This window comes from Zootermopsis nevadensis, unplaced genomic scaffold (genome assembly GCF_977971745.1).
Source record: "Zootermopsis nevadensis isolate Lab colony 2312 unplaced genomic scaffold, Znev_1.0 Znev_ptg000010l, whole genome shotgun sequence".
In the NCBI taxonomy this organism is placed as follows: domain Eukaryota; kingdom Metazoa; phylum Arthropoda; class Insecta; order Blattodea; family Termopsidae; genus Zootermopsis; species Zootermopsis nevadensis.
The window spans coordinates 996,382-1,019,567 of record NW_028259142.1 but is presented as its reverse complement, the minus strand read 5'-3'; the positions used below and the strand labels follow the sequence as shown (position 1 = coordinate 1,019,567).

General features: G+C 39.3%; 4 protein-coding genes and 1 long non-coding RNA gene across 9 annotated transcripts in view; 2 read left to right on the top strand and 3 right to left on the bottom strand.

Annotated features, from left to right (window-relative positions):
• The window catches only part of LOC110827248 (putative multidrug resistance-associated protein lethal(2)03659), a 30,929-nt gene extending 23,033 nt beyond the window's left edge, over positions 1-7,896 (top strand). For both annotated transcript variants that reach the window (XM_022058728.2, XM_022058729.2), the window contains exons 17-26: positions 342-492; positions 1,531-1,637; positions 2,934-3,057; positions 3,475-3,645; positions 3,749-3,876; positions 4,519-4,764; positions 4,983-5,155; positions 5,643-5,772; positions 6,648-6,758; positions 7,289-7,896. In XM_022058728.2, coding sequence (XP_021914420.2) covers positions 342-492; positions 1,531-1,637; positions 2,934-3,057; positions 3,475-3,645; positions 3,749-3,876; positions 4,519-4,764; positions 4,983-5,155; positions 5,643-5,772; positions 6,648-6,758; positions 7,289-7,321 — 1,374 coding nt within the window. In that variant the 3' untranslated portion in view covers positions 7,322-7,896. The remainder of the gene's footprint in view (positions 1-341; positions 493-1,530; positions 1,638-2,933; positions 3,058-3,474; positions 3,646-3,748; positions 3,877-4,518; positions 4,765-4,982; positions 5,156-5,642; positions 5,773-6,647; positions 6,759-7,288) is intronic.
• A 693-nt stretch (positions 7,897-8,589) lies between these two features.
• On the bottom strand, positions 8,590-19,587 carry LOC110827245 (uncharacterized). Of its 4 annotated transcripts, none has more exons than XM_087346114.1 (13): positions 19,480-19,587; positions 18,735-18,999; positions 18,196-18,304; positions 17,378-17,479; positions 15,286-15,378; positions 14,305-14,421; positions 13,813-13,963; positions 13,213-13,401; positions 12,115-12,942; positions 11,412-11,657; positions 10,874-11,097; positions 10,151-10,399; positions 8,590-10,035 (listed from the first exon to the last, which is right to left on the bottom strand). In XM_087346114.1, the coding sequence occupies exons 1-13, from the start codon at positions 19,517-19,519 to the stop codon at positions 9,817-9,819; spliced, it is 2,832 nt and encodes a 943-aa protein (XP_087202240.1). In that variant the 5' UTR covers positions 19,520-19,587; the 3' UTR covers positions 8,590-9,816. The 4 variants fall into 4 exon arrangements, with proteins under 4 accessions (XP_087202240.1, XP_087202243.1, XP_087202242.1 ...); XM_087346117.1 differs by having other exon boundaries at positions 10,151-10,396; XM_087346116.1 differs by having other exon boundaries at positions 12,115-12,939.
• On the top strand, positions 19,571-21,710 carry LOC147874168 (uncharacterized). Its single transcript, XR_015534444.1, has 3 exons — positions 19,571-19,740; positions 19,937-20,073; positions 20,992-21,710. It is a non-coding gene; the product is annotated as an uncharacterized LOC147874168 (long non-coding RNA).
• Positions 20,871-21,398, bottom strand: LOC110827252 (transmembrane protein 203). The gene has a single exon (XM_022058732.2). The coding sequence runs from the start codon at positions 21,396-21,398 to the stop codon at positions 20,988-20,990; it is 411 nt and encodes a 136-aa protein (XP_021914424.1). The 3' UTR covers positions 20,871-20,987.
• On the bottom strand, positions 21,397-23,098 carry Rpp20 (ribonuclease P protein subunit p20). Its single transcript, XM_022058731.2, has 3 exons — positions 22,934-23,098; positions 22,341-22,509; positions 21,397-21,537 (listed from the first exon to the last, which is right to left on the bottom strand). Exons 1-3 carry the CDS (start codon positions 23,096-23,098, stop codon positions 21,428-21,430), a joined length of 444 nt encoding a protein of 147 aa, XP_021914423.2. The 3' UTR covers positions 21,397-21,427.
• Positions 23,099-23,186: the final 88 nt, after the last annotated feature.

Here is a 23,186-nt window from a genome sequence, read left to right as displayed (position 1 = left end):
AGCATTATGTAGTCAGATTGATATCAGCTGATGTTTCAGATGATCTTACTGCCTCCATTATCAGGGTGATGAAGAAGCTTATTGGGAAGTCCAATTTCTTTACTTCTTAAGGATATGATGTATTAACCAAGAGAGGCTTGTTCTTATATGAATGTCTTTTATCAAATTGTATCAATTCACGGTGATTTCAGTCATATTCATTCATATTGAAATGTATTAAAATGTGGCTTGCCAGCTGAACCACGTGTAAGCTACAACACATGAAATGATAAAGGTTGATGTTATTGTTGTCGATGTTTTTCCATGTCATTGTCACAACGCAGTTGGTTCTCGTTTCTCAGATTGGATTAGCGATGCTTGGTATCATCACAGTTGTGGCAGTTGTCAACTACTGGTTGCTTGTTCCCACCTTCTTTGTTGGTGTAGTTTTCTGCCTACTCCGCATTATCTATTTGTCTACATCACGGAGTGTCAAACGGCTTGAGGGACTCAGTAAGTGCACCGAATAAAGCCTATTTACTTGTTAATGACTGGTTTGAACATATTAACATCACGGTCTAAAACATGCAAATAAATAAACAGATATTTGAGGTGATCACCAAGATGGAGGCTGTTAGCTGCTCTGAAATGCCAATAATTACCTACAAGACTCCATGGTGCAAAATCTGGAAGACAGCTGTTTTCAAACTGTTACGTAATTGAAGATTTCTGTCTTCTGGGTTGTTGCGCTGTGTAGTCTGGTCGATGTTTACCAACGTTTCAGAGGTCATACTGTCTCCATCATCAGGGCGATGAGTATGAAGATTTCCGTCTTCTGGGTTGTTGCGCTGTGTAGTCTGGTCGATGTTAACCAACGTTTCAGAGGTCATACTGCCTCCGTCATCGCCCTGATGACGGAGGCAGTATGACCTCTGAAACGTTGGTTAACATCGACCAGACTACACAGCGCAATAACCCAGAAGACAGAAATCTTCATACTCACCGCTGTGAGAACCTCAAGTCTTGTTACATAATTGTAGTTTTGTATTACTAGTTACAATGTGGAATGAGGGTTGGGGTTTTTGCTGCTATGAAAATCTAGGGTCTTTTTGTTTTGATATTCTGTAATATTCTAGGTGGTTACCTTAGCTCCAATAGGTGCATCCTTTGGCTGGTTGCTTTCATTTAGTTTTGAATTGTGTCCTATTTCTTAATTTGTCTAGAATTCTGACACATGTAAAAACACAAACAGAATTAATAGCACGTTATTTATGAAGTTCAGTTGTTCATTGCTAGAGCCATGTAAGTCCACATTTTTTAGTTTATTTCATGGATAGTTGTACAGAAACAAAGCAGTAGAAAAACTTATGCAAGAATGAAGTTGATTGGCAGTAGGCAGTGTTAAGTAGAAAACAATTTGTACATCTTTTATTACTTTACAGCAGAAAACGGGTAAATCTTTGCTTCTTCTGAAAAGAATTACCAAAGTAGACTTACGTGATTCTTGCACTGAAGCTTTAATATCATTACTTTTCTTTTGCTGCGTTGCAGCTCGCAGTCCTGTTTTTCAGCACCTCAGTGAATCTCTTCAGGGGCTCACAACTATTAGAGCAGTTAAGGCAGAAGCCATACTGGAGAAGGAATTTGATAATCATCAGGTAAGTGAAGAACAGTGGGGACCACCTGCAAGAACTCAAGAATTAGTGTCTTGATTTTCTTACCTTTATTTATCTAGAATGCAATGCAGTTATGCAAACCTAATCTTAGTAAAAGAATAACATTTCTTTTATAAATTTCTTCTTCTTCTTCTTATTTCTCATCTTCCTTTTTGCCTTTATAGTGTCGGGGTTGATTGCTCGGTCCACCTTCTCCATTCCTTCTTATCCCTTGCTAAGAATTTCATCTGCGTTAAACTTTTCCCCTTTGCCTGTCCTATTTCTCTAATAGTATTCAAGTAGCTCTTTCTAGGTCTTCCTCTTGTTCTGGTACCCTCAACTCTAGCTTCCGAAAACTGTTTCGTCTTTCTTTCATCTGCCATTCGAACATGTCCAAACCATTTCAGTTGTTTTTCTTCCAATTCTCTAATTCTTCTCTAATTTGGTGTTCCTTATTCTATCCCCATGCATTTTAGTTATTGATTTTCTGAGACATTTCATTTCCACCGCTGTAACTTTAGACGAATATTTATTTAAGTTTGGCCAGCTCTCGCTGCCATATAATAGTGTTGGTTCTATAACTAATTGGTACAATTTTTTCTTGGTTTTTATATTCAATTCTTTCTTTCCAAATATTGTATTGTTTAATTTTCATGCGATGCCATATTGTATTTTCTCTACAATTTAATGATATTGTAAATTGAGTTACGAACTGAGTTGATATTTACCCTTGAAGCAGAAGTGCTTAACACACAGCTGCAAAATTTCTGGAATCGTCTTCCTTATTGCTGCTTTATTTTCATGTTATCTTGCATCTTGATTGGAATATAGTGAAAAATTTTACATGCTTAGGCATTTTTCTGGTCAGGGGTGTAACAAGTTTTTTTCGGGGGCTGTTGTTTCTGCTCCCATGCTCTTGGGTCAGTGAAACATAAGAATGCATACATGTAAACAGTTGAATTTAGTGACTTATAGCATATTGTCTTTGGACCAGTCTTGCTTCAAGTGCTGATGGCAGGTTATCATTACTTTCCAGCTTTCTGCAGTATTTTCCTGTTACCTCTGACTTCTTAATTATGCCTGCTTTATTAAATACTAATCTCCTTTACAGAAGAAGGAAAAAAAACAACACATTTTCAAGCTTCAAAACAATTTTAACCTTGCAAAAACTAGTTTCATTATTTGTTTTCCATTCTTTTTCTTTGATAGGAAACAATAGAATGTAATGGAATTAAACCTTTGCTATTTTAAGATAGTTTAAACTGTGTACTGTGATTACATTTGCTGTAAATATTTCAGGATTTGCACTCTGGGGCCTGGTACCTTTTCATTGCATCCAGTCGAACATTTGGTTTCTGGTTGGATCTCGTGTGTCTGATTTACATAACAGTTGTCACCATCAGCTTTTTTGTTATTGGAGGAGGTGAGTCATTTGATTATCTTTTGCATGCTTCTGAACAAGAAACTTCGTATCAGTGAGGAAGTAATGTGTGACCGTGCCATAATTTATTTGCGATAGATTTGTCTCAGTATTGTTTCAAACACCAGTGGTCTCTCTCTGCATCCATGGGAGTGACAGACTTTATGTTGTCATGTTAATGGTAAAGAACAGGCAAAATAAATTATTTTTAGAAAGTCTTTAAAAAGAAGAATAGACGAGAAAGGGATTGAGTTGAACGGTTGCATGGATTTCCTGAAATTAATTCAATTTTTATGTCATGAGTATAATTCTTGTACGATAGTTTGCCACATTTAAAATGATTCACCGGCAATTCATGCGTTTTTTATATTTGACCTACGTTATAGAACTACAATTGAAAATGCATTGTTTCAACAACAGATAGTACTGGAGGCAATGTGGGTTTGGCCATAACGCAGGCCATCGGGCTCACAGGGATGCTGCAGTGGGGTATGCGTCAGTCAACAGAATTAGAGAACCAGATGACGTCAGTAGAGAGGGTTCTTGAGTTTACTGATGTTGAGCAGGAGCCTCCATTGACCTCCCCTCCAGGTAAGATCCTATGATACTCAGACTCACAGCTAGTACTTTACTCTCTGTAAATAATGATCGCCTTCCAGTTTAAATGCTTAATTTTTCTCATTCTTTCATTCAGACAAGCAGCCACCAGAATCATGGCCATCAGAAGGAGCAATTACATTTGAAAGGTTATATCTGAAGTACCCAAATACAGAAAGCCTTGTCCTGAAGGGTCTCAGTTTTGCAATAGAGGCAAAAGAAAAGGTTTGTACATTCTAGCAGTGATCTAGGTCTCATGCCAACCAAATAAACTGAATCCAGAGTGCTTTGTTATGCTTTGCAGTTTGTTGTTGTATTTCCATATGTAGTTTCTGCCCTTATATAATTTTTGCTGTCCTGTTTTTAATTGCATTGTTTGGATATTTATTTTTAGTGATTTTTAAGTAAAAATTGCCTCAAGTTATGGTATGGTTGTTGGCCTTTGCAATGATGGTGGTGATGAACCCTTGGATTTAAAACTTGGACATGTTGTTATTACCTCAAAAGCTATTTAAAATAATTCATTATCAGGAATTTTTCCATCATCTGTTCTTTAAAATCAAGACGTTTCCAGTGACAAAGACTAGCTCTATCTAAGGGACCCAACAGCGTAGGTACCTCTCACCTGAAGACGGAGACAGAACCAGCCTCCGAAACGTCATGATTTTAAAGAACAGATGATGAAAAAAGTCCTGATAATGTATTATTTTAAGTGTAAACTACCGTTGTTAAAACCCTTTAGAATTGAAAAGCTATTATCTACTCCTATCAGCAGTATAGGTTGAAAGTTACAAAGAATTAACAGATGTTAATGGGCAGTTTTTACTCACCATTAAATACATGTGACATTACTGTGGTGTGTTTCAGGTGGGCATTGTGGGACGAACAGGTGCAGGCAAATCAACACTGATTACAGCTCTTTATCGGTTGACACCCATTGAAGGTTCAATTTACATCGATGGCATTAATACTACGGCCATTGGCTTGCATGAACTACGAAAAAAGCTATCCATCATTCCACAGGTGCCTGTTCTGTTTTCAGGAACTTTGCGTAAGAACCTTGATCCCTTTGATGAATATTCGGATGCTATTCTTTGGAGAGCTTTGGAAGAGGTTTGTATTTCTAACAAAACCCGTTGTGGTAAAGTCTTTAAACGTGTGATCATCTCCATTATATGAATTCCATGTCCTGAAGAAAAGCAACCCATCATGGCTTATGGGCAGGCTGGTTGCCCTGTACTGTGTGGGTGTAGATTGGCTGTTCCTGTGTGATGAATGTTAACATGTTTTTAAACATGTAAAATTGAACAATTATATTTATTTCTCAACAGGTAGAACTGAAGAATGTTATAAATGATTTATCTGCGGGATTGAATTCAAGGGTCATGGAAGGAGGTAGTAATTTCAGTATTGGACAACGCCAGTTAGTATGCCTTGCGCGTGCCATTGTACGCAATAACACCATCTTGGTTCTTGATGAAGCAACTGCCAGCGTGGATCCTCAGTAACTATCATCCTCTATCATTCCATTTGAGTAGAACTGTGCCAAATGCTTTTGTTGCGATGTGAAACGGTCGTCATGATGAAGATTTCTATCTTCTTGGTTGTTATTGTCATCATGACGGAGGTAGAATGACCTCTGAAACGTTGGTTAACATCGACCAGACTACACAGCACAACCCAGAAGACAGAAATCTTCATACTCATCTCTGTGAAAACCTCAAACCTTACGGTCATCATAATATTTAGACCCTTTTAATGTCAAATTTACGTTGTAATCATTCAATGATAAAAAATGGGGATCCAGAGGGAATGTTTAGAAGCACTTATAAAGAAATACTCTCTCATGAAAATCTTTGTTAACATAACTTGCTTTGTCTACATAGGACACAATGGTTATTCCCCAAACTTGAGTTAGACACATCCACAGAATTTACCTACACTGTCAGTTCCTGTTGAAAATAGCCACTGATTAGTGTTCTTATTTGCAGGACTGATGCTCTGATACAGCTGACAATTCGGAAGAAGTTTCTCAACTGCACGGTGCTGACAATAGCTCACCGGCTTGAAACTGTGATGGACAGTGATAGAATCCTTGTCATAGACGATGGGACCATTGCGGTGGGTTTTTGGTTCAATACATTGATGCATATTTAATTTCAGAATTTAAATTACATGGTGAGATTTCTGATTCTCACAGTGGCCATCATGAAGATGACTACGTTCTGTGATGTTGCACCACGTTATCTGGTAGAATTTTACCAATTTCACCCCCTCCCCTCTACACACACACTGTCCAGGCAGTGGTCTTTCCCTTTTCCCATTGACTCCCTTGCCTTCCTCTGATGCTCACCCTGTTCCCTGTTGGATTGGCAAAGGTTTTACCTTGCCCAACCCATTTTCATATTTTAAACCAATTCCTTGTGTGCAGCATTCTCATTGTTCTAATGATGGAGGTAGCAGGCACCTCTGAAAAGCCAGTAAAATTCTATAAGATTACATGGTGTAACATGTCAGAAGACAGTCAATGTTCATGTTAGCTACTGTGAAAACCTGAAATCCCATTCTGTACTGAAGTTAAGTTAGGTTTCACGTTCTTGTAGTGAAGATTATGAACATGGCTGTGTTCTGGAAAGTTGCATCGTGTAGTCATCCTACATCGAAGTAATTACTTGCTTTTCTCTTTGTGGCTTGTGGTTTTGCAGTTTTTATAAACTGATTCTCAGACGAGCAAATAAACTTATTTTACAATATTGCAATGTCACATTTTGTGTTACCTTCTTCGGAACTTTACAAACATATTTTGTACCTGGTTATTTCATACATATCCCTGTTTTCAGTTTGACTTTATTTCTGGAATTATCCTTTCAAAAATATTATTGTGGATTAGACTGTTCTTTTCTATTCTGAACTGCATGTAGTCACATTCTATCAGTAATAATGTTTAGAGTAAATTTTATAGTGTACTTACGTTTCTATTTTTTTACACATTTCAGGAATTTGGCCATCCACATATTTTGCTTCAGAACAAGAATGGTGTTCTGTTCAGTATGGTTCAACAGACAGACAAAGGAAACATAAATTCACTTACTGAACAAGCAAAGAGGGTAAGAATTGCTTGACTGGGGTTAAGTTACTCAGAGAAATTTTATCATTCTTCAACATTTGCATACTGGTAGAGAAATTGTTGTTCAGAATGTTCAAATTTCAATATTCATTGGATTTATCAGATTTTAACTCTTTAATGATTTTTAACAGGAAACGGTTTATAGTCATTTGTGTTATGTTGAGTATTATATTGTGTAAACAGATTCAACATATTGACTAATTTTTGGAATCTTCGGTCAGACTTAACAATGCCAATGTAAGTGCAAAGAATCATAATCAAATTTGAAAATTGTAGGAACTGATTAATTTACATCTGCCAGTTGGGAACACAATTCAAGAGAATTACTGTTTCTAATAAATCGTTTATGAAAATTAAATGTTGCAGGCAAGTGTGATGGATTAGATCTTGCTTGTCAGTTTTATACGTAATTAATGTTTCTGTTGCAGGAGTAAAATGTCTAGAAATTTGGAAAGGTTTCAGTTGTTTTTTAAGTCTGATAGAAAGTACTTGAAATTTTTTTTCTTTCAGAGTTACGATGGTATTGAAGCCAGGCGCTCTTGAAGATGTATCATCAAATAGATATTTGAAGAAGAGATTTGGATGCTGAACATGACAGAAGAATGCCAAACATTTTTGATATAATTGAAGAATTATACCATATATTTTACATTCCAGGCTTCTTTGTCACAAATGATATTTCTTTCAGATTAAGTCTCCAATTAGTACATTTTATTTATGTCTCCTAGTCATTTATGTTATTTCATTGTTTTATCTAAATGAGAACTTTTAGGTAGAATAACTTGAAGGTTCTCTTACTGTGAAGAATGTGCTAGAAGTATTACAGTAAAGTGGAACAAAAATGGGCTAGCTGCTTTACAAAACAGATTTCATGATGTGACTTGTTAAAAAGGGAGAAATATTGCATCAGTCATCATATGATCTCAGGATGAACAGTATTTTGTTACCAAACAAGAAGAAAGGAAGCCACTGTAGTTGATACATGGTTGTAATGGCAGTTTTATATTATGAGTACTTGATTTCAGCATTGCAACTACTTATTGCCTTAGTGCAGAACTGTGATGATAATTTGATACTATTTGTTACATAAAAATAATGCAAGTAATTTTGTAATCGAACATATTTTTTTCATAATTGTGAAACAGTATGTCTGTATTATTCATCCCTGTACTGATCCTGTATAGAGGGTACACATTTCCTTTCCATTCCTGTTGAATAGAAATATGTTTTTTCACTGTGGTAGTAATGTTCATTTAAATTAATTTGGAACAAAGGTCCAACATCTCAGCATCTGTCTACATCATCAGAGGATACGATAGGTAACCACTGCTGGTTGCTTATTTTCTTAATTGATACACCCCCCCCCCCTTCAAGGACATCCATTAACAAGTTAGAGATACCAGGTGGAATAAAGTGGAAACCCATGTGAAAACAATTTGTCCAGTCCCTGTACCTGGAACGTTGGCTCAGAATGTAACCTCACATGTTATGTGAATATGTTCCATCATCTGAAGCATGGTGTCCCCTCCAACTCTTGTCCCATCTGTGAGTTGCATAACTGTGGACCCCTGCACAATCGTAAGTGTTGTATAACAATTTCTCCTGATGTAACTTTCTGGAGCACATTGGTGAGATGGTATTATGCTTGGCTTAACATGAACTCACAGTTGACGGAATGTAGTCTGATCTCAGGGGCCACTTTCACTAGACGGTCTGTACACCCAGACAATAGATTGACTGGATGACATGCTTTAGAACAAGTTACTGTCTTTGGATGGTATTTTGAATATGTATTAAATATAATACAGCCGGATCTTTTTTAATGTATTTATACATATCAGTTTACATTCTAAACACAATCTCCACAAGTCCATGAAAACAAAAGAATTAATAGAAGAACATGACAGTGCTACTTTCAGATGTGTTTGTTCTTGGGTTGTTAAGCCATTGGTGGACTCATCTCTTAATATCTTGACTAAGATGCGCTGGGAATGCTGGTGTAGAATTTTTTATTTTTGTGCTCAGAGAAAAGAACTACAGGGGACTCGAGGTAGTTGCACAGTGAGTAGCTTTGTCATATGTACTCTTCACCAATTATGATTCAGGAGACTTGTCAGTGAGGATTAGATGGGAAGGACATGTAGCATGCATGGGGGAATGAGTAATGTGTACAAAATTTTATTCACAAGACCACAAGTGAAGGGACCGCATGCAAGATCTAGGCACAGATGAGAGGATAAAATTACAAAATATATTAAAGAAACAAGATGTATGGACAAGGACTGAATTCAGCTGGCTCAAGGTAAGGTCCATTTGTGGGCTTGGCAGGGTGTTTATTGGCCAGTAGAGTAACTATCAGCTTCTAGAGAAGGACTCTGTTCCATGGGGTTTAGAATGCCTTTGTAGATGTTTCTCACTCTCTTTGTCTCATGTAGTGGAATTTAGGCCTCATAAATGTGGTACTACTGTTGGTCTTATTACAGCTTGCAGTAGCAGTGGAATGATACATGCTTGTTCTCTGTGGCACAATTCAGGTATCAGTAGATAATGGAACTGTTGTACAGAAGCATTTTATCTTCACTCTGCTTATTATTCGGGAAGTTTCCAGCCTGAATCTCATCTTTATTGACAGCTTTTCTCAGAGTGTTTATGCAAATGTCACATTTAAAGAATTGCGGTGGTTAGCACATGCCTTTTATTTATTTATTTTCTAGTATAAATGTCATCCCCAAGGCAGGCTATTCTGTGGTTTTATTGGTTTTTCTCAGTCCTTCTAGTATATGCTGGGATAGTCTCTTAAGACAGTTCATTATTCCTTACTGTTCACATATCTCTCAATTCAGCCTTAATAATTATTTGGCCATTTGATGCTGTGTGTCCTAGTCAGCTAATAAAATGTTAAATGAGCCAAAAGTCCATCCTTCATGTAAATTCAGCTATGATGAGTTCCTGCCACATTTTTCCAAGTCAGTACTTGAAACCATGTTTCAGAATACAGTTGGTGTGTCTGTCCTGCACAGGAAACTGCCTTCTGGTGTTCAGATGTAGGGGAACTCGCGATGTTGCTTGAATCTCAATGAAGTCGCATACTGCTGTTGCAGGTATTGGTGTCGGCTGTTGACAGGCTGTTTTGTGATGTTGGCCATTGCACAGCCCATTGCAAACTCAAGGGCCCGGCACAGTGTCTGGAAGCAGAACCATGGCCATGGTCGCAGTCCCGTATCATCCTGCTGAAGCGGGTCTGAGGAGCCGCCCATCTACGTACAGTAAGAAAAGTATTCTGTTGTCAGAAGATAAAATATCACTTGGAGACCTAGGCATAGATGGGAGGAAGTAGGACCAGGAAGAGACATTATTTCCTGGAGTACTCACAGGGGCCATGCCTGTTGAGTTGGTGACAGGTGCCATGAGCCCATAAGGCCCACAGAGCCTGCCCATGTCAGACACACACAGCATGAGACCAAGCAGAGCAGTGGTGTATGTTCCTTTGAGAACCTTCTGCACTTGACTTTTCCTGCTTGTAGGGGCAGGTATGGCCATGTTGGACTGGTTCGGAAGTGCTGCCCTGTTTACGTATGCTATGTGGTTGAGAATGGAGTGCAAGGTGAGGTCATCAGTCTGCTGCAAGCGAACACATTTATATGAGTTAAGTCTTTGACAAATGCCAGTGGTTATACCCATGTACTCTGCCAAATACTGCATTTGTTATAACAGCCCATGCTTTTATAGCTCTCATTCAGGTATTTTCTTGAGTTAATTAGGTGGATAGAACTGGCTTAGGGTCTTGTCCGATGGTTCACTTGCTATCACAGTGTATAACATTGGCCACCTCAAATTGATGCTGACCTCCAACTCCAAATTTCAACAGACTCTGTTATGTAGTCAGGTAGATTAATTCATGTTGTGGATTTATAGAAAGAATAAATTTCTGTGTGCTGCATACAAGTGTAACAAATTGTCAACCCATCTGACAAATGTACAGATGTAGAAACTTTAAAAGAAACACCTGTTGTATCTCTGACACTTGGAAGCATAGACAACTTTTAAGTAAGATCTGATGATAATGATTTCTGTTTGATTGCTGAATGTACTCACCTTTTCCTCAGTGGGCTGCTCTACCTGGTGAGGCAATAAGCTTGTCTCTGCTGTCACCTCATCCTCTGACTGCTCGCTGCAGCTCACCACCTGCTGTTTTGAATGTTGCTGTTCCTTGCTACATGGAACAGTGGGCTCTGACTGCTGCCTTGTCAAACTCTTCTTGCGAGGCACACTTCTTGCTCTGCCCACTGTAAGACTGATTGGTGACACAGGCAATTCTTCTGCGTCACACAAGTGGACAAAATGTTCCATTCAGTAGCTGTTAGCTTGTCGAATGCTGACGTGAAATAGGATTTGAAGGTGAGGACTGGATTCAGCTGACTTAGGATAGAACTGGTGGCAAACTCTTATGGACATGATAATGAAATTTCAGGTTTCATAAAAGGCAGAATATGTGTCGACCAGCTGGGCGACTGTCAGGTTTTCAAAAAGTTATCCACTGTATGTAATTATTTTTAACTCTTTGTTTTCTCATTTCAAAATTCAGCTATTTTAACATTTAGCTTCTTTGGTCCCATGTCTTTGAGAAGTGTACCTTGCTGCAAGATGTGGATCTCGTCCTCTGCGATGTCTCCCAGACTGCTGCACTCGCCACCAATCCTACTGCAGCTACTCCCTCGCCTCATGAGCTCAGTCCCAAGCTGACGGCTCTGGTTGGAGCATCCGGCATCTCCTGTTCGGCTGCACGTGCTTCCCCTTCTGCTGCTAGCCTCAGCGGTGGCCTGGCGATTAATGTGGCTCCCCAGGAAGAGGCCAGAAGTCTCCAGGTTGTAGACGAGACCTATGAACATTGCTAATCAGTTTTGCAATACAGAGTCTACCGGGAGAAGTTGATTATCTTTCAACTATGAAGTTCCATCACCATGTTCCTAAAAGTCCACTGTACAGGTCTTTTGTGATTTATTTCAGTGCAGTTTATACAGGGCTCCAGAACTACTGAAGTCTACTAGTCTCTTAATAATATATTTTGACCTGTACATCTAGACCAAAGCTAAAAATGTGTTTAGTAGTCTTTATTAACTAGCCTGTAGCAAGTAGGTCAGTGTATTCCTGTATCCCTGCATTCTCAGACCTTTTTTTGAAGATCCATTTCAATATTAATCTCCCAATTGCTAGAGATCTCAAGTGTGTTGTGCCCATGAATACATGCATTCAAGCAGGAACTTCTTTTAATACATATTTGAAAGGATCTTGCAAATTATTTACATTCTGGGAAGTCAGAGTGAGCCATGACATACCTGGACCATGCTCAGCCTCACTTCCTCTTCTGCTGACTTCACTGCCTCGTCGACTTGTCTCGCTACTTCTTCTACTGACATCACTGCCTTGCTGACTACCCAACAAACTCATGTCACTTCCTCTTCTGCTGATTTCACTGTCTCGTCGACTTATCTCGCTACCTCTTCTGCTGACATCACTGCCTTGCTGACTACCTAACAAGCTCACAATGTCACTTCCTCTTCTGCTGATTTCACTGTCTCGTCGACTTATCTCGCTACCTCTTCTGCTGACATCACTGCCTTGCTGACTACCTAACAAGCTCACAATGTCACTTCCTCTTCTGCTGATTTCACTGTCTCGTCGACTTATCTCGCTACCTCTTCTGCTGACATCACTGCCTTGCTGACTACCTAACAAGCTCACAATGTCACTTCCTCTTCTGCTGATTTCACTGTCTCGTCGACTTATCTCGCTACCTCTTCTGCTGACATCACTGCCTTGCTGACTACCTAACAAGCTCACAATGTCACTTCCTCTTCTGCTGATTTCACTGTCTCGTCGACTTATCTCGCTACCTCTTCTGCTGATTTCACTGCCTCGTCGACTTGTCTCGCTACCTCTTCTGTTGAATTCACTGTCTTGCTGGCAACCTGTTGCGCTTCCAATCTCGCTTCCCCTACGACTTGCTAGGCTGGGGCGTCGGCTGCCTGGAGACACCACGATACTGGGTGTAGATGTAGGTGGACGCACCTGAACACTGGATGACAATCTCCTCCGTGGGTCAGGACTGCCAGGTCGAACTAAGCCTTTTGGTAGAGGCTCTGAGTTATTGCTGCAGCCTTCTGCTTTGAAAGAGAGATAGAGAGGCTATCATTCATCAGGCAGGACTTCAAGATCCATTGATAATATTTTATACAAGACTAGAAGAATTTGGCAAGAAGTAGTCAAAGAGCGACTTAAAATAGAAGCCCAAAAATTATGAAATGTCAACCCAGAAGAATATGCTCCGAAGACCAAAAAGATGAAATACTATCATTTGTATTACCCATAAGAGGCCAACTGGCTTCAGGGATGACGATTACAATGATAGTGTGTGAGCCTGTGTGATGTCTTACCATACTCAACGTCAGTCTGTTGCTGATTTGCATCTGCTAACTGGTTGTTTGAGTCACTACCATAACTGAACGTGCGGTCATTTTCGTCGGTGATACGAATCTTCGGTGTGAGAAGTGTAGGAACTAGTGCTGCTGCCACAGAGCTTGCAAGGTTGTTGTATGGAGCTAGCAGGGCAAGCTGCATTATGCCTGTACAAGAGAGAGACTGGAATTTATGAGCCTTATTAGTTTTGTTAAGTCATCGAAAATAAAAATCTACTGTTGATAGTGCTATTCAATCCTACAGATGTGGGCATAAATTGATTTTACTTGTAGTTCAAGCAGATTTGTTAGATGTTAAAATGTTCAATTTGAAATTCATGTAAAGAAGGGGATATTTATATTTTGCTGATATGGATCAGATGTAAATTTGCTTAGTGCAGGCCCTAAGTTCCAAATTTAATCGAAGTCTTTAAAATTGTTTTGTGGTTGTGACATGCAGAAGGAGAGGTGAGAATTACTTCCCCACAAAGTAAGTTGTTTTTGAGCAGCTGTGTCTGGGACCAGCAGAACAAAAAGCAATTGTAAATATTTTGGTGATGTGAGATGGTAGTAACATACCCTTCTGCTGATGATCTGAGGGATCTCGGCGAAGAAATCCACCAGGCATGTTACGGAGCAGTCCCATCACGCGACAGCCGCCATACAGGAATGTGCAGCAAAGGAAGATGCCCCAGCAGAGAAACACAAGCTGCACCACATACTTTACAAGCTGTGGAGGGAAAGTGATCACTTGGTAGACCAAGAGGAAGAGAGGAATATTCTGGGGAAGTAAATATAATACATTATGAGGATGTGAACTGGTTAACTCTCAGGTTCAATGGTGAACTTTTGAGTTGTTTGTTTTCATATGTAAATTCATATTTGCATGATAAAATATTGTCTTCTTGACTTGAAGTCCTATTGCTTTAATGGCTGCATCTTGTGAGGCAGACTATACAATGCAATACAACATAATAAATGTTAAAATAATGAAACACAGACTTCGTACAACATTGCAGAAGAGAAGGTATTGGAAATACTTGCAATTCACACTGCGTACATTCCACTCACCATCAGCTGATCCTCTAAACCAACAGCTATGTCTGCTCCGATGATAAAGCTGAAGTGAGCTGTGATGATCAGTGAGAGGCATGACTTGTGTCGCAGCTTCTCAGGACCTAAGTTCAGCTGTGCACAGTGAAAGGTTTAAAGTTTGTACTTTTGGCTGATTTTTATAATTTTATTGTATTTACATGTTTTCTGACCAAAAAAAATCTCCTGTTCATGTTTGGAATACCTGTCAATGGTGGTACCTCTAGCAGCCATTTTAGAAATGTCTGTCAACATTAAATATGGGTTAAAAAAAATATTTACAGTCTCCTGGAGAATTTAGTTACTCAAACATATGAAATGACAGTAAGCAGGTGGTATGTATTGTTATTGTATTGTATTAAAAATACATGACGATTTCATTGTATTTGGCAACACTGAGGCATGATACAGAATTTTCAGTTGTGATGTAGCAGTTAACGGCAGTAAAATGTATTCTCTGGGTCTATTGCTTACCATTCGACACCAGAGGAGACCTTGTGGTAAGATGGCAATGTCTTTCACTCTGCTGCTCTCTGAGAACAACCACTCCGAAATTGTTATTCTTTTTTGCTAGTGGGGCCACAAAGCCTCAGTTCTTATCTCAGGGCCACTAGAGTAAAACACATTGCCATTATGCTTACAGATCTTCACAGTAGCCTAACAGCAAGGCCAAATTCAAGCAGAGATGGAAACATTAGTTACTAAAATCAAAATAACATATAACATATAGCATTTCTTGAAGAGTAAATAATTTACATTAAGATATTAGTATGTGGGCATGCTTGTATATGTAGTGTGAATCAAATTTGGGATGGAGGTAAATTCTGCATCTGTCGCATTGTTCCGAATTCTTAGAATTGTGAAAAAAGGACGTGAAGTAGTATTTCTGTCACACTTCCTGCAGTGTATCTGTTTTGTGTTAGTTTCCAGATGGACCACTAGAGTCAGGATGGTACGCACCATGTATTTGCCAACACAAGACCAAGGGGGCACTATGTAGATGGTGACTCCGTGGGAGAGGACACACAGTTTGCGGCGACCAAGTTGGCGGGACTGGGGAGAGAACACCAAGCAACATTGACACAACAGTGTTACAATACACACTTCACACACCACATGTAAAGAAACATGAAGACAGCAAGACAGGCAGCACTTGTCACCACATGAGGCACATTTGCCTTGTTATTGTTTACTGCAGTTTCTTGTTGAGTACTGCACCAGCATCACATGATTTCTTAGACACTTATTTTCGGTTGGAAGAAATTTTATCTTTATTGGCCATGTGTCAATACTTTCATGGCCATGTGTGAAGGGAATGGAGGGACCCTCTAACTGGCAATACCATTTGGACAGTCCGTTCATCAGAGTAACACAATGTTTCTGCTGTAATGAGCCGTGCCATAGTCTCATGGGGGTATCAGAATGTAAAGCTTCTATACCTGAACACTTGATGGAGATGAGTGGTCAGCTCCAGAAAGAACATCCCTGCCCAGGGAATCTGAATGTGGTGGCAAAGTGAAAAACCTCTGTCACCATTGGGAATTTTAAAACCTGATGATTTTCCTGTCCGTAACCCATCACTTTGCTGTTTTTAGTTGTCCTCAAATAACTCACAATTCAGGACTAAAGTTGAGACCAACCCTACATAAACTGTGATCTTTCTGGTGTTGGACTTCTGGGTAGTAACATTGAAATGTTGTTATCTACCTACAAGTCCACACATCAATAGTACCCAGAGGACCAATGGCAACATCTTCACTGCCATGAGAACCTCAAACCTCATAGGCGACTTGTCCATTTCTTAATTAGGCATATTTGGCATTTGATTTATCATCTGCTATCTGTGGTGACAAGTACACATATTTAGGTAAGAACACATAAACACTCATTGGGATTGATCTGCGTGCGACATGGAGTTGCATGCTACCTGAAGTGGAGGGCGTATAACCACTGCATATGTCACGCTATTTCAAAGATGGCTCTCCTCTGGGTTGTTGCAATGTGTAGTCTGGTAGAAGTTTACCAACTTTTGAGAGGGCTTTGCTGCCTCCATCCAGAGAGTGGTAAGAGCTTTACTCATCACCCTGAGGATGGAGGCAGCAAGGATGTCTTAAATGTTGGTCAACTTCTAGAAGTTGAAAACAAAAACATGATAACCTCAGATCCTACAAACTATTTCAGTACCCTCTAACTTCATAGCATGTTTCCATGATGTTGAAAGGAAACAACATATGTCTCTCTAATGGTTACTGTGAGAAATGACTTGTTGAAAATACAAAACACAGATATGCAAAATATTCGTAGCTTTCTTGAGGTCAGTTTTATAGTTTTACCTTTCTCAGCTTGTCATGAGGAGGTAGTATTTATGTTAATATCATAAGAGATCCAAAAATAATGCATTTAACTGGCTATATAACCTGTATAGGTGATTCAGCACTGTTAAATAATGAACCAGTAATGCCGGCGCAGTGGCCACACTGTCTGAAGCATGAACCTCGTGTGCCTGGCCGCTGCGACCATGGGTTCGAGTCCCACTCAAGGCATGGATGTTATCAGTTACTCATGCATTTTGTCCTAATGCATTGGATATTAATATACTGTAGTCTTTGTAAATCGTAATAAATTATGCCAAATAACATGAAAACACTGCAGGTGAAGTTAAAATTAGCACTTCACAGTTTCTTTGTGCTGCTCTGCCATTTTGCTTCATAAATACTGGTGAGTATTTGAATTTTCAATAAATGCAGTAAAATATTTTTTCTCAGAATCTGCTCTGTAATATGAGGCCCAAATATACGGTAGGTTGTGTTAATGTAAAGTGGATTGATCTAGCCTAGGAACACATTAAGTGATGAGATTTTGCATTCATAGCATTGAACCTTTCCATATATAATGCCAGAGGGTTTGCTGGTTGCAGATTCATGCAAATGCATGGTCTTACCTAAACACAGTGATGGACAGAAATTGATAAGTGGGTTCAATAATGTGCATGCAGTGGGTGAACCAGAACATGGATACACAGGAGGGAAGTCACAGCAGGCGGTGGTATTACCTGAGTGAGTTGCAGGAACGCAAGCTGGATGAGGCAGAACGCTGATGTGATGCATGGGAAACCGACATCCCACAAGACAGATCCGAGAACCTTTGGCATAACCTGCCAGGCAGAAAATATTTCTGTGGCAGTTTTGTTTAATATCCTTATTGAGTTACCCAAATTACCTGGTCTTCATATTAATGATGCTCAGTTTTGCAAGGCTGTAGCGTAAACTGCCCTGTGGTGATATGTCAGGTATGATTTTCATTGCATTCCATATACTAGACTAGGGTTCACTGTCATGCTAGAAAAAGCCTTATGTCTCATAATGGTGTCTCATAGGCCACAGTGAAAAGATTTATTGGTTGAAATTCAAAATTATCCATGACCCTGCTATGTACTACACAATATACACGAGTTCCAGTTACTTAATGTCCCTGGGGAAGGGGAACATTTTTTGCAATTTGCTGCTGTTTAAATGCATTTGGAAGGGCAGGCAGGATTCCATTTAAAAGAAGTCTTCAAGATGTAGCCAAAATATGTCTGAATCTATTTGTAATTCTCTCCCTGATAAGAACTAAGGAAGAACTGTGGGATTTTTTTTTAATTCAACTGACAGCCAGTTGCGCCACAACATGAGAGACTCGTCATACCCAGTGCAGACAAGTCATTCTCTGTGATGCCAACAACCATCTAATTTTTGTTTGTTGTTCTTGCTGCATCAAGTGCAAGGATTTCTGGAGGTTATGACTGCATCTTAACAACATGACTTATATGTTTGTTGAATTTCCTCCAAGTGTCACTTTTGTTTAGATTGTGAGTTGACTGTGACTGACCTCACGCAGATTGTAGGGATCTATGAAGAGGCAGGCAGCCCTGGAGATGCCCAGCAGACATAAGAACCCGTTGATTGTTGACATGAACGGCCGGCTTGAGATCAAGGATCTGTAATTGTAATACTTGTTACCCATGATTCATTATTCCATTATCTATGGATTAACTAATGCCACAGCACATAATCTTACTTCATCAAGTTGGTCAGCTTATTGCCCAAACATTGTGGCCTAGTGCTCAGCACTTCTGCTTTGTATTCGGGAGGTCACAGGTACAAATCTCAGCCCAGAGAATGGTTATCCTGCCTAAGGTTTATCACGGTTTTCCTCAGTTCATCCAGGAAAATGCCAATATAGTGTCTTGAATGAAGCCATGACTGCTGCCTTCCATAGCCTTTCCAATTCATTATTCATCATAATATTCTTGTCACTTCTCAAATTATTTCACTTTCTGTTTGTCTCTTACAAAGACTGAGAGACCAAGTTCTGTAACCATACAGTGCAGCAGGTTAAATTGTAGGAAAGCCCATAATAATCCTCACCTGAGATTCAGAATGGAGAAGAATGCATAGAAGGCAAGAATGAAGAATAGGCAGGCAAAACCATACGTGTGCAGGAGGAAGCCCCACTTAAGCTGAGCCTTGAGAACCTCGTGTGAAGGAGTCAGCCGCAGAACTGGCCCATAGTGGACCCTGGGACGGTTATCAGTGGTGGTGAGTATTGGGAAGATGGTGGAGAAGTTGGAAGCATTGCTATCATCACCCAGACTGTAGAGGAAGTTAACTGCTGTGCTGTTACTTCCCAAGTCTGCACAAAAATAGCATGCCATTCTCATGATAGCGCTCAAAAAGGCCAGAGTAGTTGATAAATATGAGAATATACAAGTTAGTGATCTGTCTTTTTTGCAGGATGTGTCGCAGATTACCAGTGCCTGAAAGATATATTGTCATAACCTTTAAGGTTTGTAAATAACTATGTTTGGTACCTTCAACATGCACATAAAGAAGAGAAAGAGGTTACAAGGTTTTGCATCCATCTGTCAAACAACAAGCTACCACATCATAAAGCCTGACGTTTTGTGTCATGTTCACCACTACACTGAAGTAATATTATGTTTTTATTAGCTTTATATTCCTAATAATGTCCCTATTTTCTTATCAAAACACTTTGGCAGTATGTTCTAAAATATTAAATTTTCTTATTACAGTTATCAAAACGTATATTTAATTTAGGTGCAGTACGAGTGTGAATTGCACTGTCAGTGACAGTAAAACAAGTTTGGCTCACCACCGTATTCTAGCAGTTGACTGTAGTTGTTTGTGAACATGCTTCAGCTATTGTTGCACAGAACTCTTCATGCCCACATGAAGTGGCAGGCATGTCCCAGATCAGCTGTCTCCATCTCTCTCCTTCACCCCAATTTATTGATCCATCTCCATTCCCTCTGCTGAGCGCTTCTAGGGGCCGTTACTGGTCATGGAGGGAAGATTTGATTTTATGTTGGGGTGGAATGACAGGGAGGGAGCAAGCAATGCATTTCTATAACAGGTAGTACAGAACAGAAACTTTGCATCTTTCTAAGCTGCTGCTTCACTTGCATTCAAATTCTCTAATTATTTTAGAAATCTTATTAGAGGTTATTCTTCCACTGTGTTTTTCCATCTGGATATTTTGCTGTTTATCTATTCCTTAGTGTAACAATGCAGAAGGTGTGATATCCCTTCTCTTGTCTTTTTTTTTTCAGATTGCTTTGCAGTAATAATGAACTTCAGTCCACAATGGATGCAGGCATAAGTAAGAGAAGGAGTACTCTACAGATCCTGCTTTGTATAAGCCCTTTAGTGCAGGATCGTAACCATGAGATTGACTGCTGAATGAAAGGTTTGTCTTTTTTACCATAAAACCCCCATCATCATGTCTGTCTCTCTGTCCCTTATAACTCACCAGTGTCCTATATTGATAACTGACACTTAATTAATTACAACCCACAATACCAGCCTTGACATCTTCACAAGAACCTCAAACCTCATACACTGGTTCTGAAGATATCAGACCCATTAAGTTAACTCAGTTGTGTCAACTACAACACACGTAGACAGATCCAAAATAATAAACATTTCATCAAGTTTGGCCTTGTGAAGAGGGTTTGGGTGCAATTATTATAAAAATTTGTGATTCCTCGTTGTCGTCAAAAAATGACGTCATCAACAATGTCAACTTATGTTTGTTTATACTCGGCATTGTTGTGTTCCACAACAATGCCGAGTACAACACAACAATCTATCTTCTTCTTTTTTTCTACTATAAAAATTTGTGATTCCCCGTTGTCGTCAACCAATTTGTCGTCAAAGAATGACGTCATCAACAATGTCAACTATAAACTAACTCGGCATTGTTGTGGAACACGACAATGCCGAGTACAACACAACAATGCCGAGTTTAGTGTCTTACTTAAGATTTTAAAACGCAACCAACCCCCCTGAAGGAGGGGTTGGTCAAGTGTTTTAACCCTCCATTCGGGGGGTTTAATTTAGTTTCTTACACAAGATTTTAAAACGCAACCAAACACCCCCCCCCCCCCCCCCCGAAGGGGTTGGTTGCTTTTTAAAAACTTGACCAGCCCCTCCGAGGAGCTCCGAAAGGAGCGTTCTGCCCTAGTGTAATAAAAGAAGACAGAGTAGATCACTATGGATCAAGAATGCTTCTATTTTGTTTTATTTAATGTTCTTACATGGAATATATCTACAGACAGGACAAACACTTGCTACATTTTTAAATTCCTGTGTGTCTTATTCTCAGTGCATCTGGCAAGCCCTCACCATGATGAGCTGAAGCAGGATGAATATCGGTGCCAGCACTTCTGAGTACTCGTGGTGGCCTTGCCCTGAAAGTTTCTGGCACAGGAGGAACTTAAATACAAACAGTAACACCAAGAACAGGAAGCTCCAAGACACCCGGAACAGCGCCACCTTGTACAGCCGTTCTAGCTGCATCCGGATATATACGATGGTACAAAAATATGCATTGAGTCCATCTGCCGCAAATAAGGGAGCAAACACAATCCACCATGCACTACCACCCGTGATGATATTTTCCAGACGCAGGGCTAAGAGAATTGTGAACAGTGTAATGGCGAGAAGATTGATCCATATCTCAAAGATGGTGAGTCCAAGCCACTGCACTAGTTCATTCAGTGTGAAGAGCATTTTCTCTTGCACAGTCTTAAAGCTGAATGTCACCTTTGAGCTCCACGCAAAGCGGTTCGGTACACACAGATGTGAACAGAAGAGTTCTGGCGTGTCTGCGTTCCATACTCCCCTTCATCATGTATGGGTTCAAGGTCATCTGAGAGATGCAAATCAAATTAAAATGCATATTAAACATTTCCATGCTGTGTTTTTGATGAAAATAATATATTATTTTGTTTGTTATTTCCATTGTTGAACAGCCATAAATGATCATTTGCTTTCGTGGACATTGTAATAATAAAAATTAAAAAAGTGTTTCTAAACATGGTATATGATTTTTGATATTGCAAATATTAAGATACAGACTTCTGTGCCTGTCTTTAGTTCCTATCAACCCTGTAAAAGATAAAATCCTTCCTTAAAGCAGTATTGAATAATACAAAAATGTCATGAAATGAACTTAATTCTTATAATTCCAAAATAAACACACATGTAAAGTTGTCCCAGTAACTAAACTAAACTAAACTAAACACCATACTGCACAGATATATACAAAAGCAGAAACTGAGCTCTACCCATTCTACGAACTAATAAGGCAGAATGGTTAGCACTCGTTTCACAGTCAGAAGGTCTCAAGTTTACATTTTGGTCTAGAGAACATCTATCCTGACTGGCTTTTCTTAGTTCCTCCAGGTAAATGATGGGACAGTACTTTAAATTAGGTCACAACTGCTTCCTTCCACATCCTTTCTGATTCACCATTCATTAATCATCCTCTCATTCAATGTTATATGATCTGAGCTCTGACAATCATTGAATAAAGCACAAATAATTTCCATGCATTCTAAACCTTGGTACTGGTTGGATCTGTTGGCATCAATGTCTTGTTTTAATATTAAGAGGTACAATATTGCAATGTGGGAAACAAACATGTTATAAAGTTTTATCAACTGTCCTTACCCACAATATCAACAGTTGAAGTATTCACAGCAACCTCTACAGTTCCTAGATGTTTCGTCTTAAGTTGAAGAGCCAAGTTCACAGCCTGTGGAATTGCTGCACCTAATCCATGTATCACAATATCAGACTCCCCATCATTCAACAGTTTCTCACAGCGAACGAGCTGACTCTATAAATAAAGAATATAATATGATGAAGTTTGTCACATCAAGATACCAAGATCCTCTATTACTGGAGCCATTCATTCATTCATTTACTTATCATATACATATATGTTTATCACATACACTGATACTGGATATGTCATATAAAGAGTAAAACACCCAATGGAAGAAATGTAGAAAAAATACAAACTGACTGCACATACAACATGTAGGTATGTGTAAATACAATGCTGAGGAAGTCCACTTAAGAACATAAAATTAACAGTTGCAAAATCAATATTAAGATTTCAGGTACTCGCGGCGGCGAGTATGAAGATGGCAGCCTTCTAAAATATTGCGCTGTACAGTCTCGAACAAGTTAACCGTTGTTTCGGAGGTGTTTACTCCATCCATCATCGGGACGATGTGTATCATTCTATGTATACTTACCTGGTAATTCGACTTATTTGTAATATAAATGTCGTTATTCCTGCGTGGTAGTCGAGGTGGTAAACGTTTTCTTATAACATGTTCAGAATCAGATTTATATCTTTGAGGTTTCTTCAGCTGGTTATCTCCTTTCGGGTGTCCACCTCTTGATTCAGAATTGGCCATTTGCAGGTTATCTCCGTGGAAAGCCAATCAATGCTTCATTTGTCACTGTAAAAGGGCGCGATTTCGACAATCGAATCTGAAAATCGAC

Excerpts from the sequence above, each read along its gene's own strand:
- Rpp20 (XM_022058731.2), bottom strand. The coding sequence starts at position 23,098 with ATGGCCAATTCTGAATCAAGAGGTGGACACCCGAAAGGAGATAACCAG. Across the intron at positions 22,510-22,933 it reads CAAATAAGTCGAATTACCAG|AGTCAGCTCGTTCGCTGTGA; the intron begins GTAAGTATACAT and ends CTTTATTTATAG. Across the intron at positions 21,538-22,340 it reads TTCAACTGTTGATATTGTGG|ATGACCTTGAACCCATACAT; the intron begins GTAAGGACAGTT and ends TGCATCTCTCAG.
- LOC110827252 (XM_022058732.2), bottom strand. The coding sequence starts at position 21,398 with ATGCTCTTCACACTGAATGAACTAGTGCAGTGGCTTGGACTCACCATC.
- LOC110827245 (XM_087346114.1), bottom strand. The coding sequence starts at position 19,519 with ATGTTCACAAACAACTACAGTCAACTGCTAGAATACGGTG. Across the intron at positions 11,658-12,114 it reads TGAGGCTGAGCATGGTCCAG|GTCTCGTCTACAACCTGGAG; the intron begins GTATGTCATGGC and ends CAATGTTCATAG. Across the intron at positions 10,036-10,150 it reads ACTCAACAGGCATGGCCCCT|ATGGGCGGCTCCTCAGACCC; the intron begins GTGAGTACTCCA and ends TACTGTACGTAG.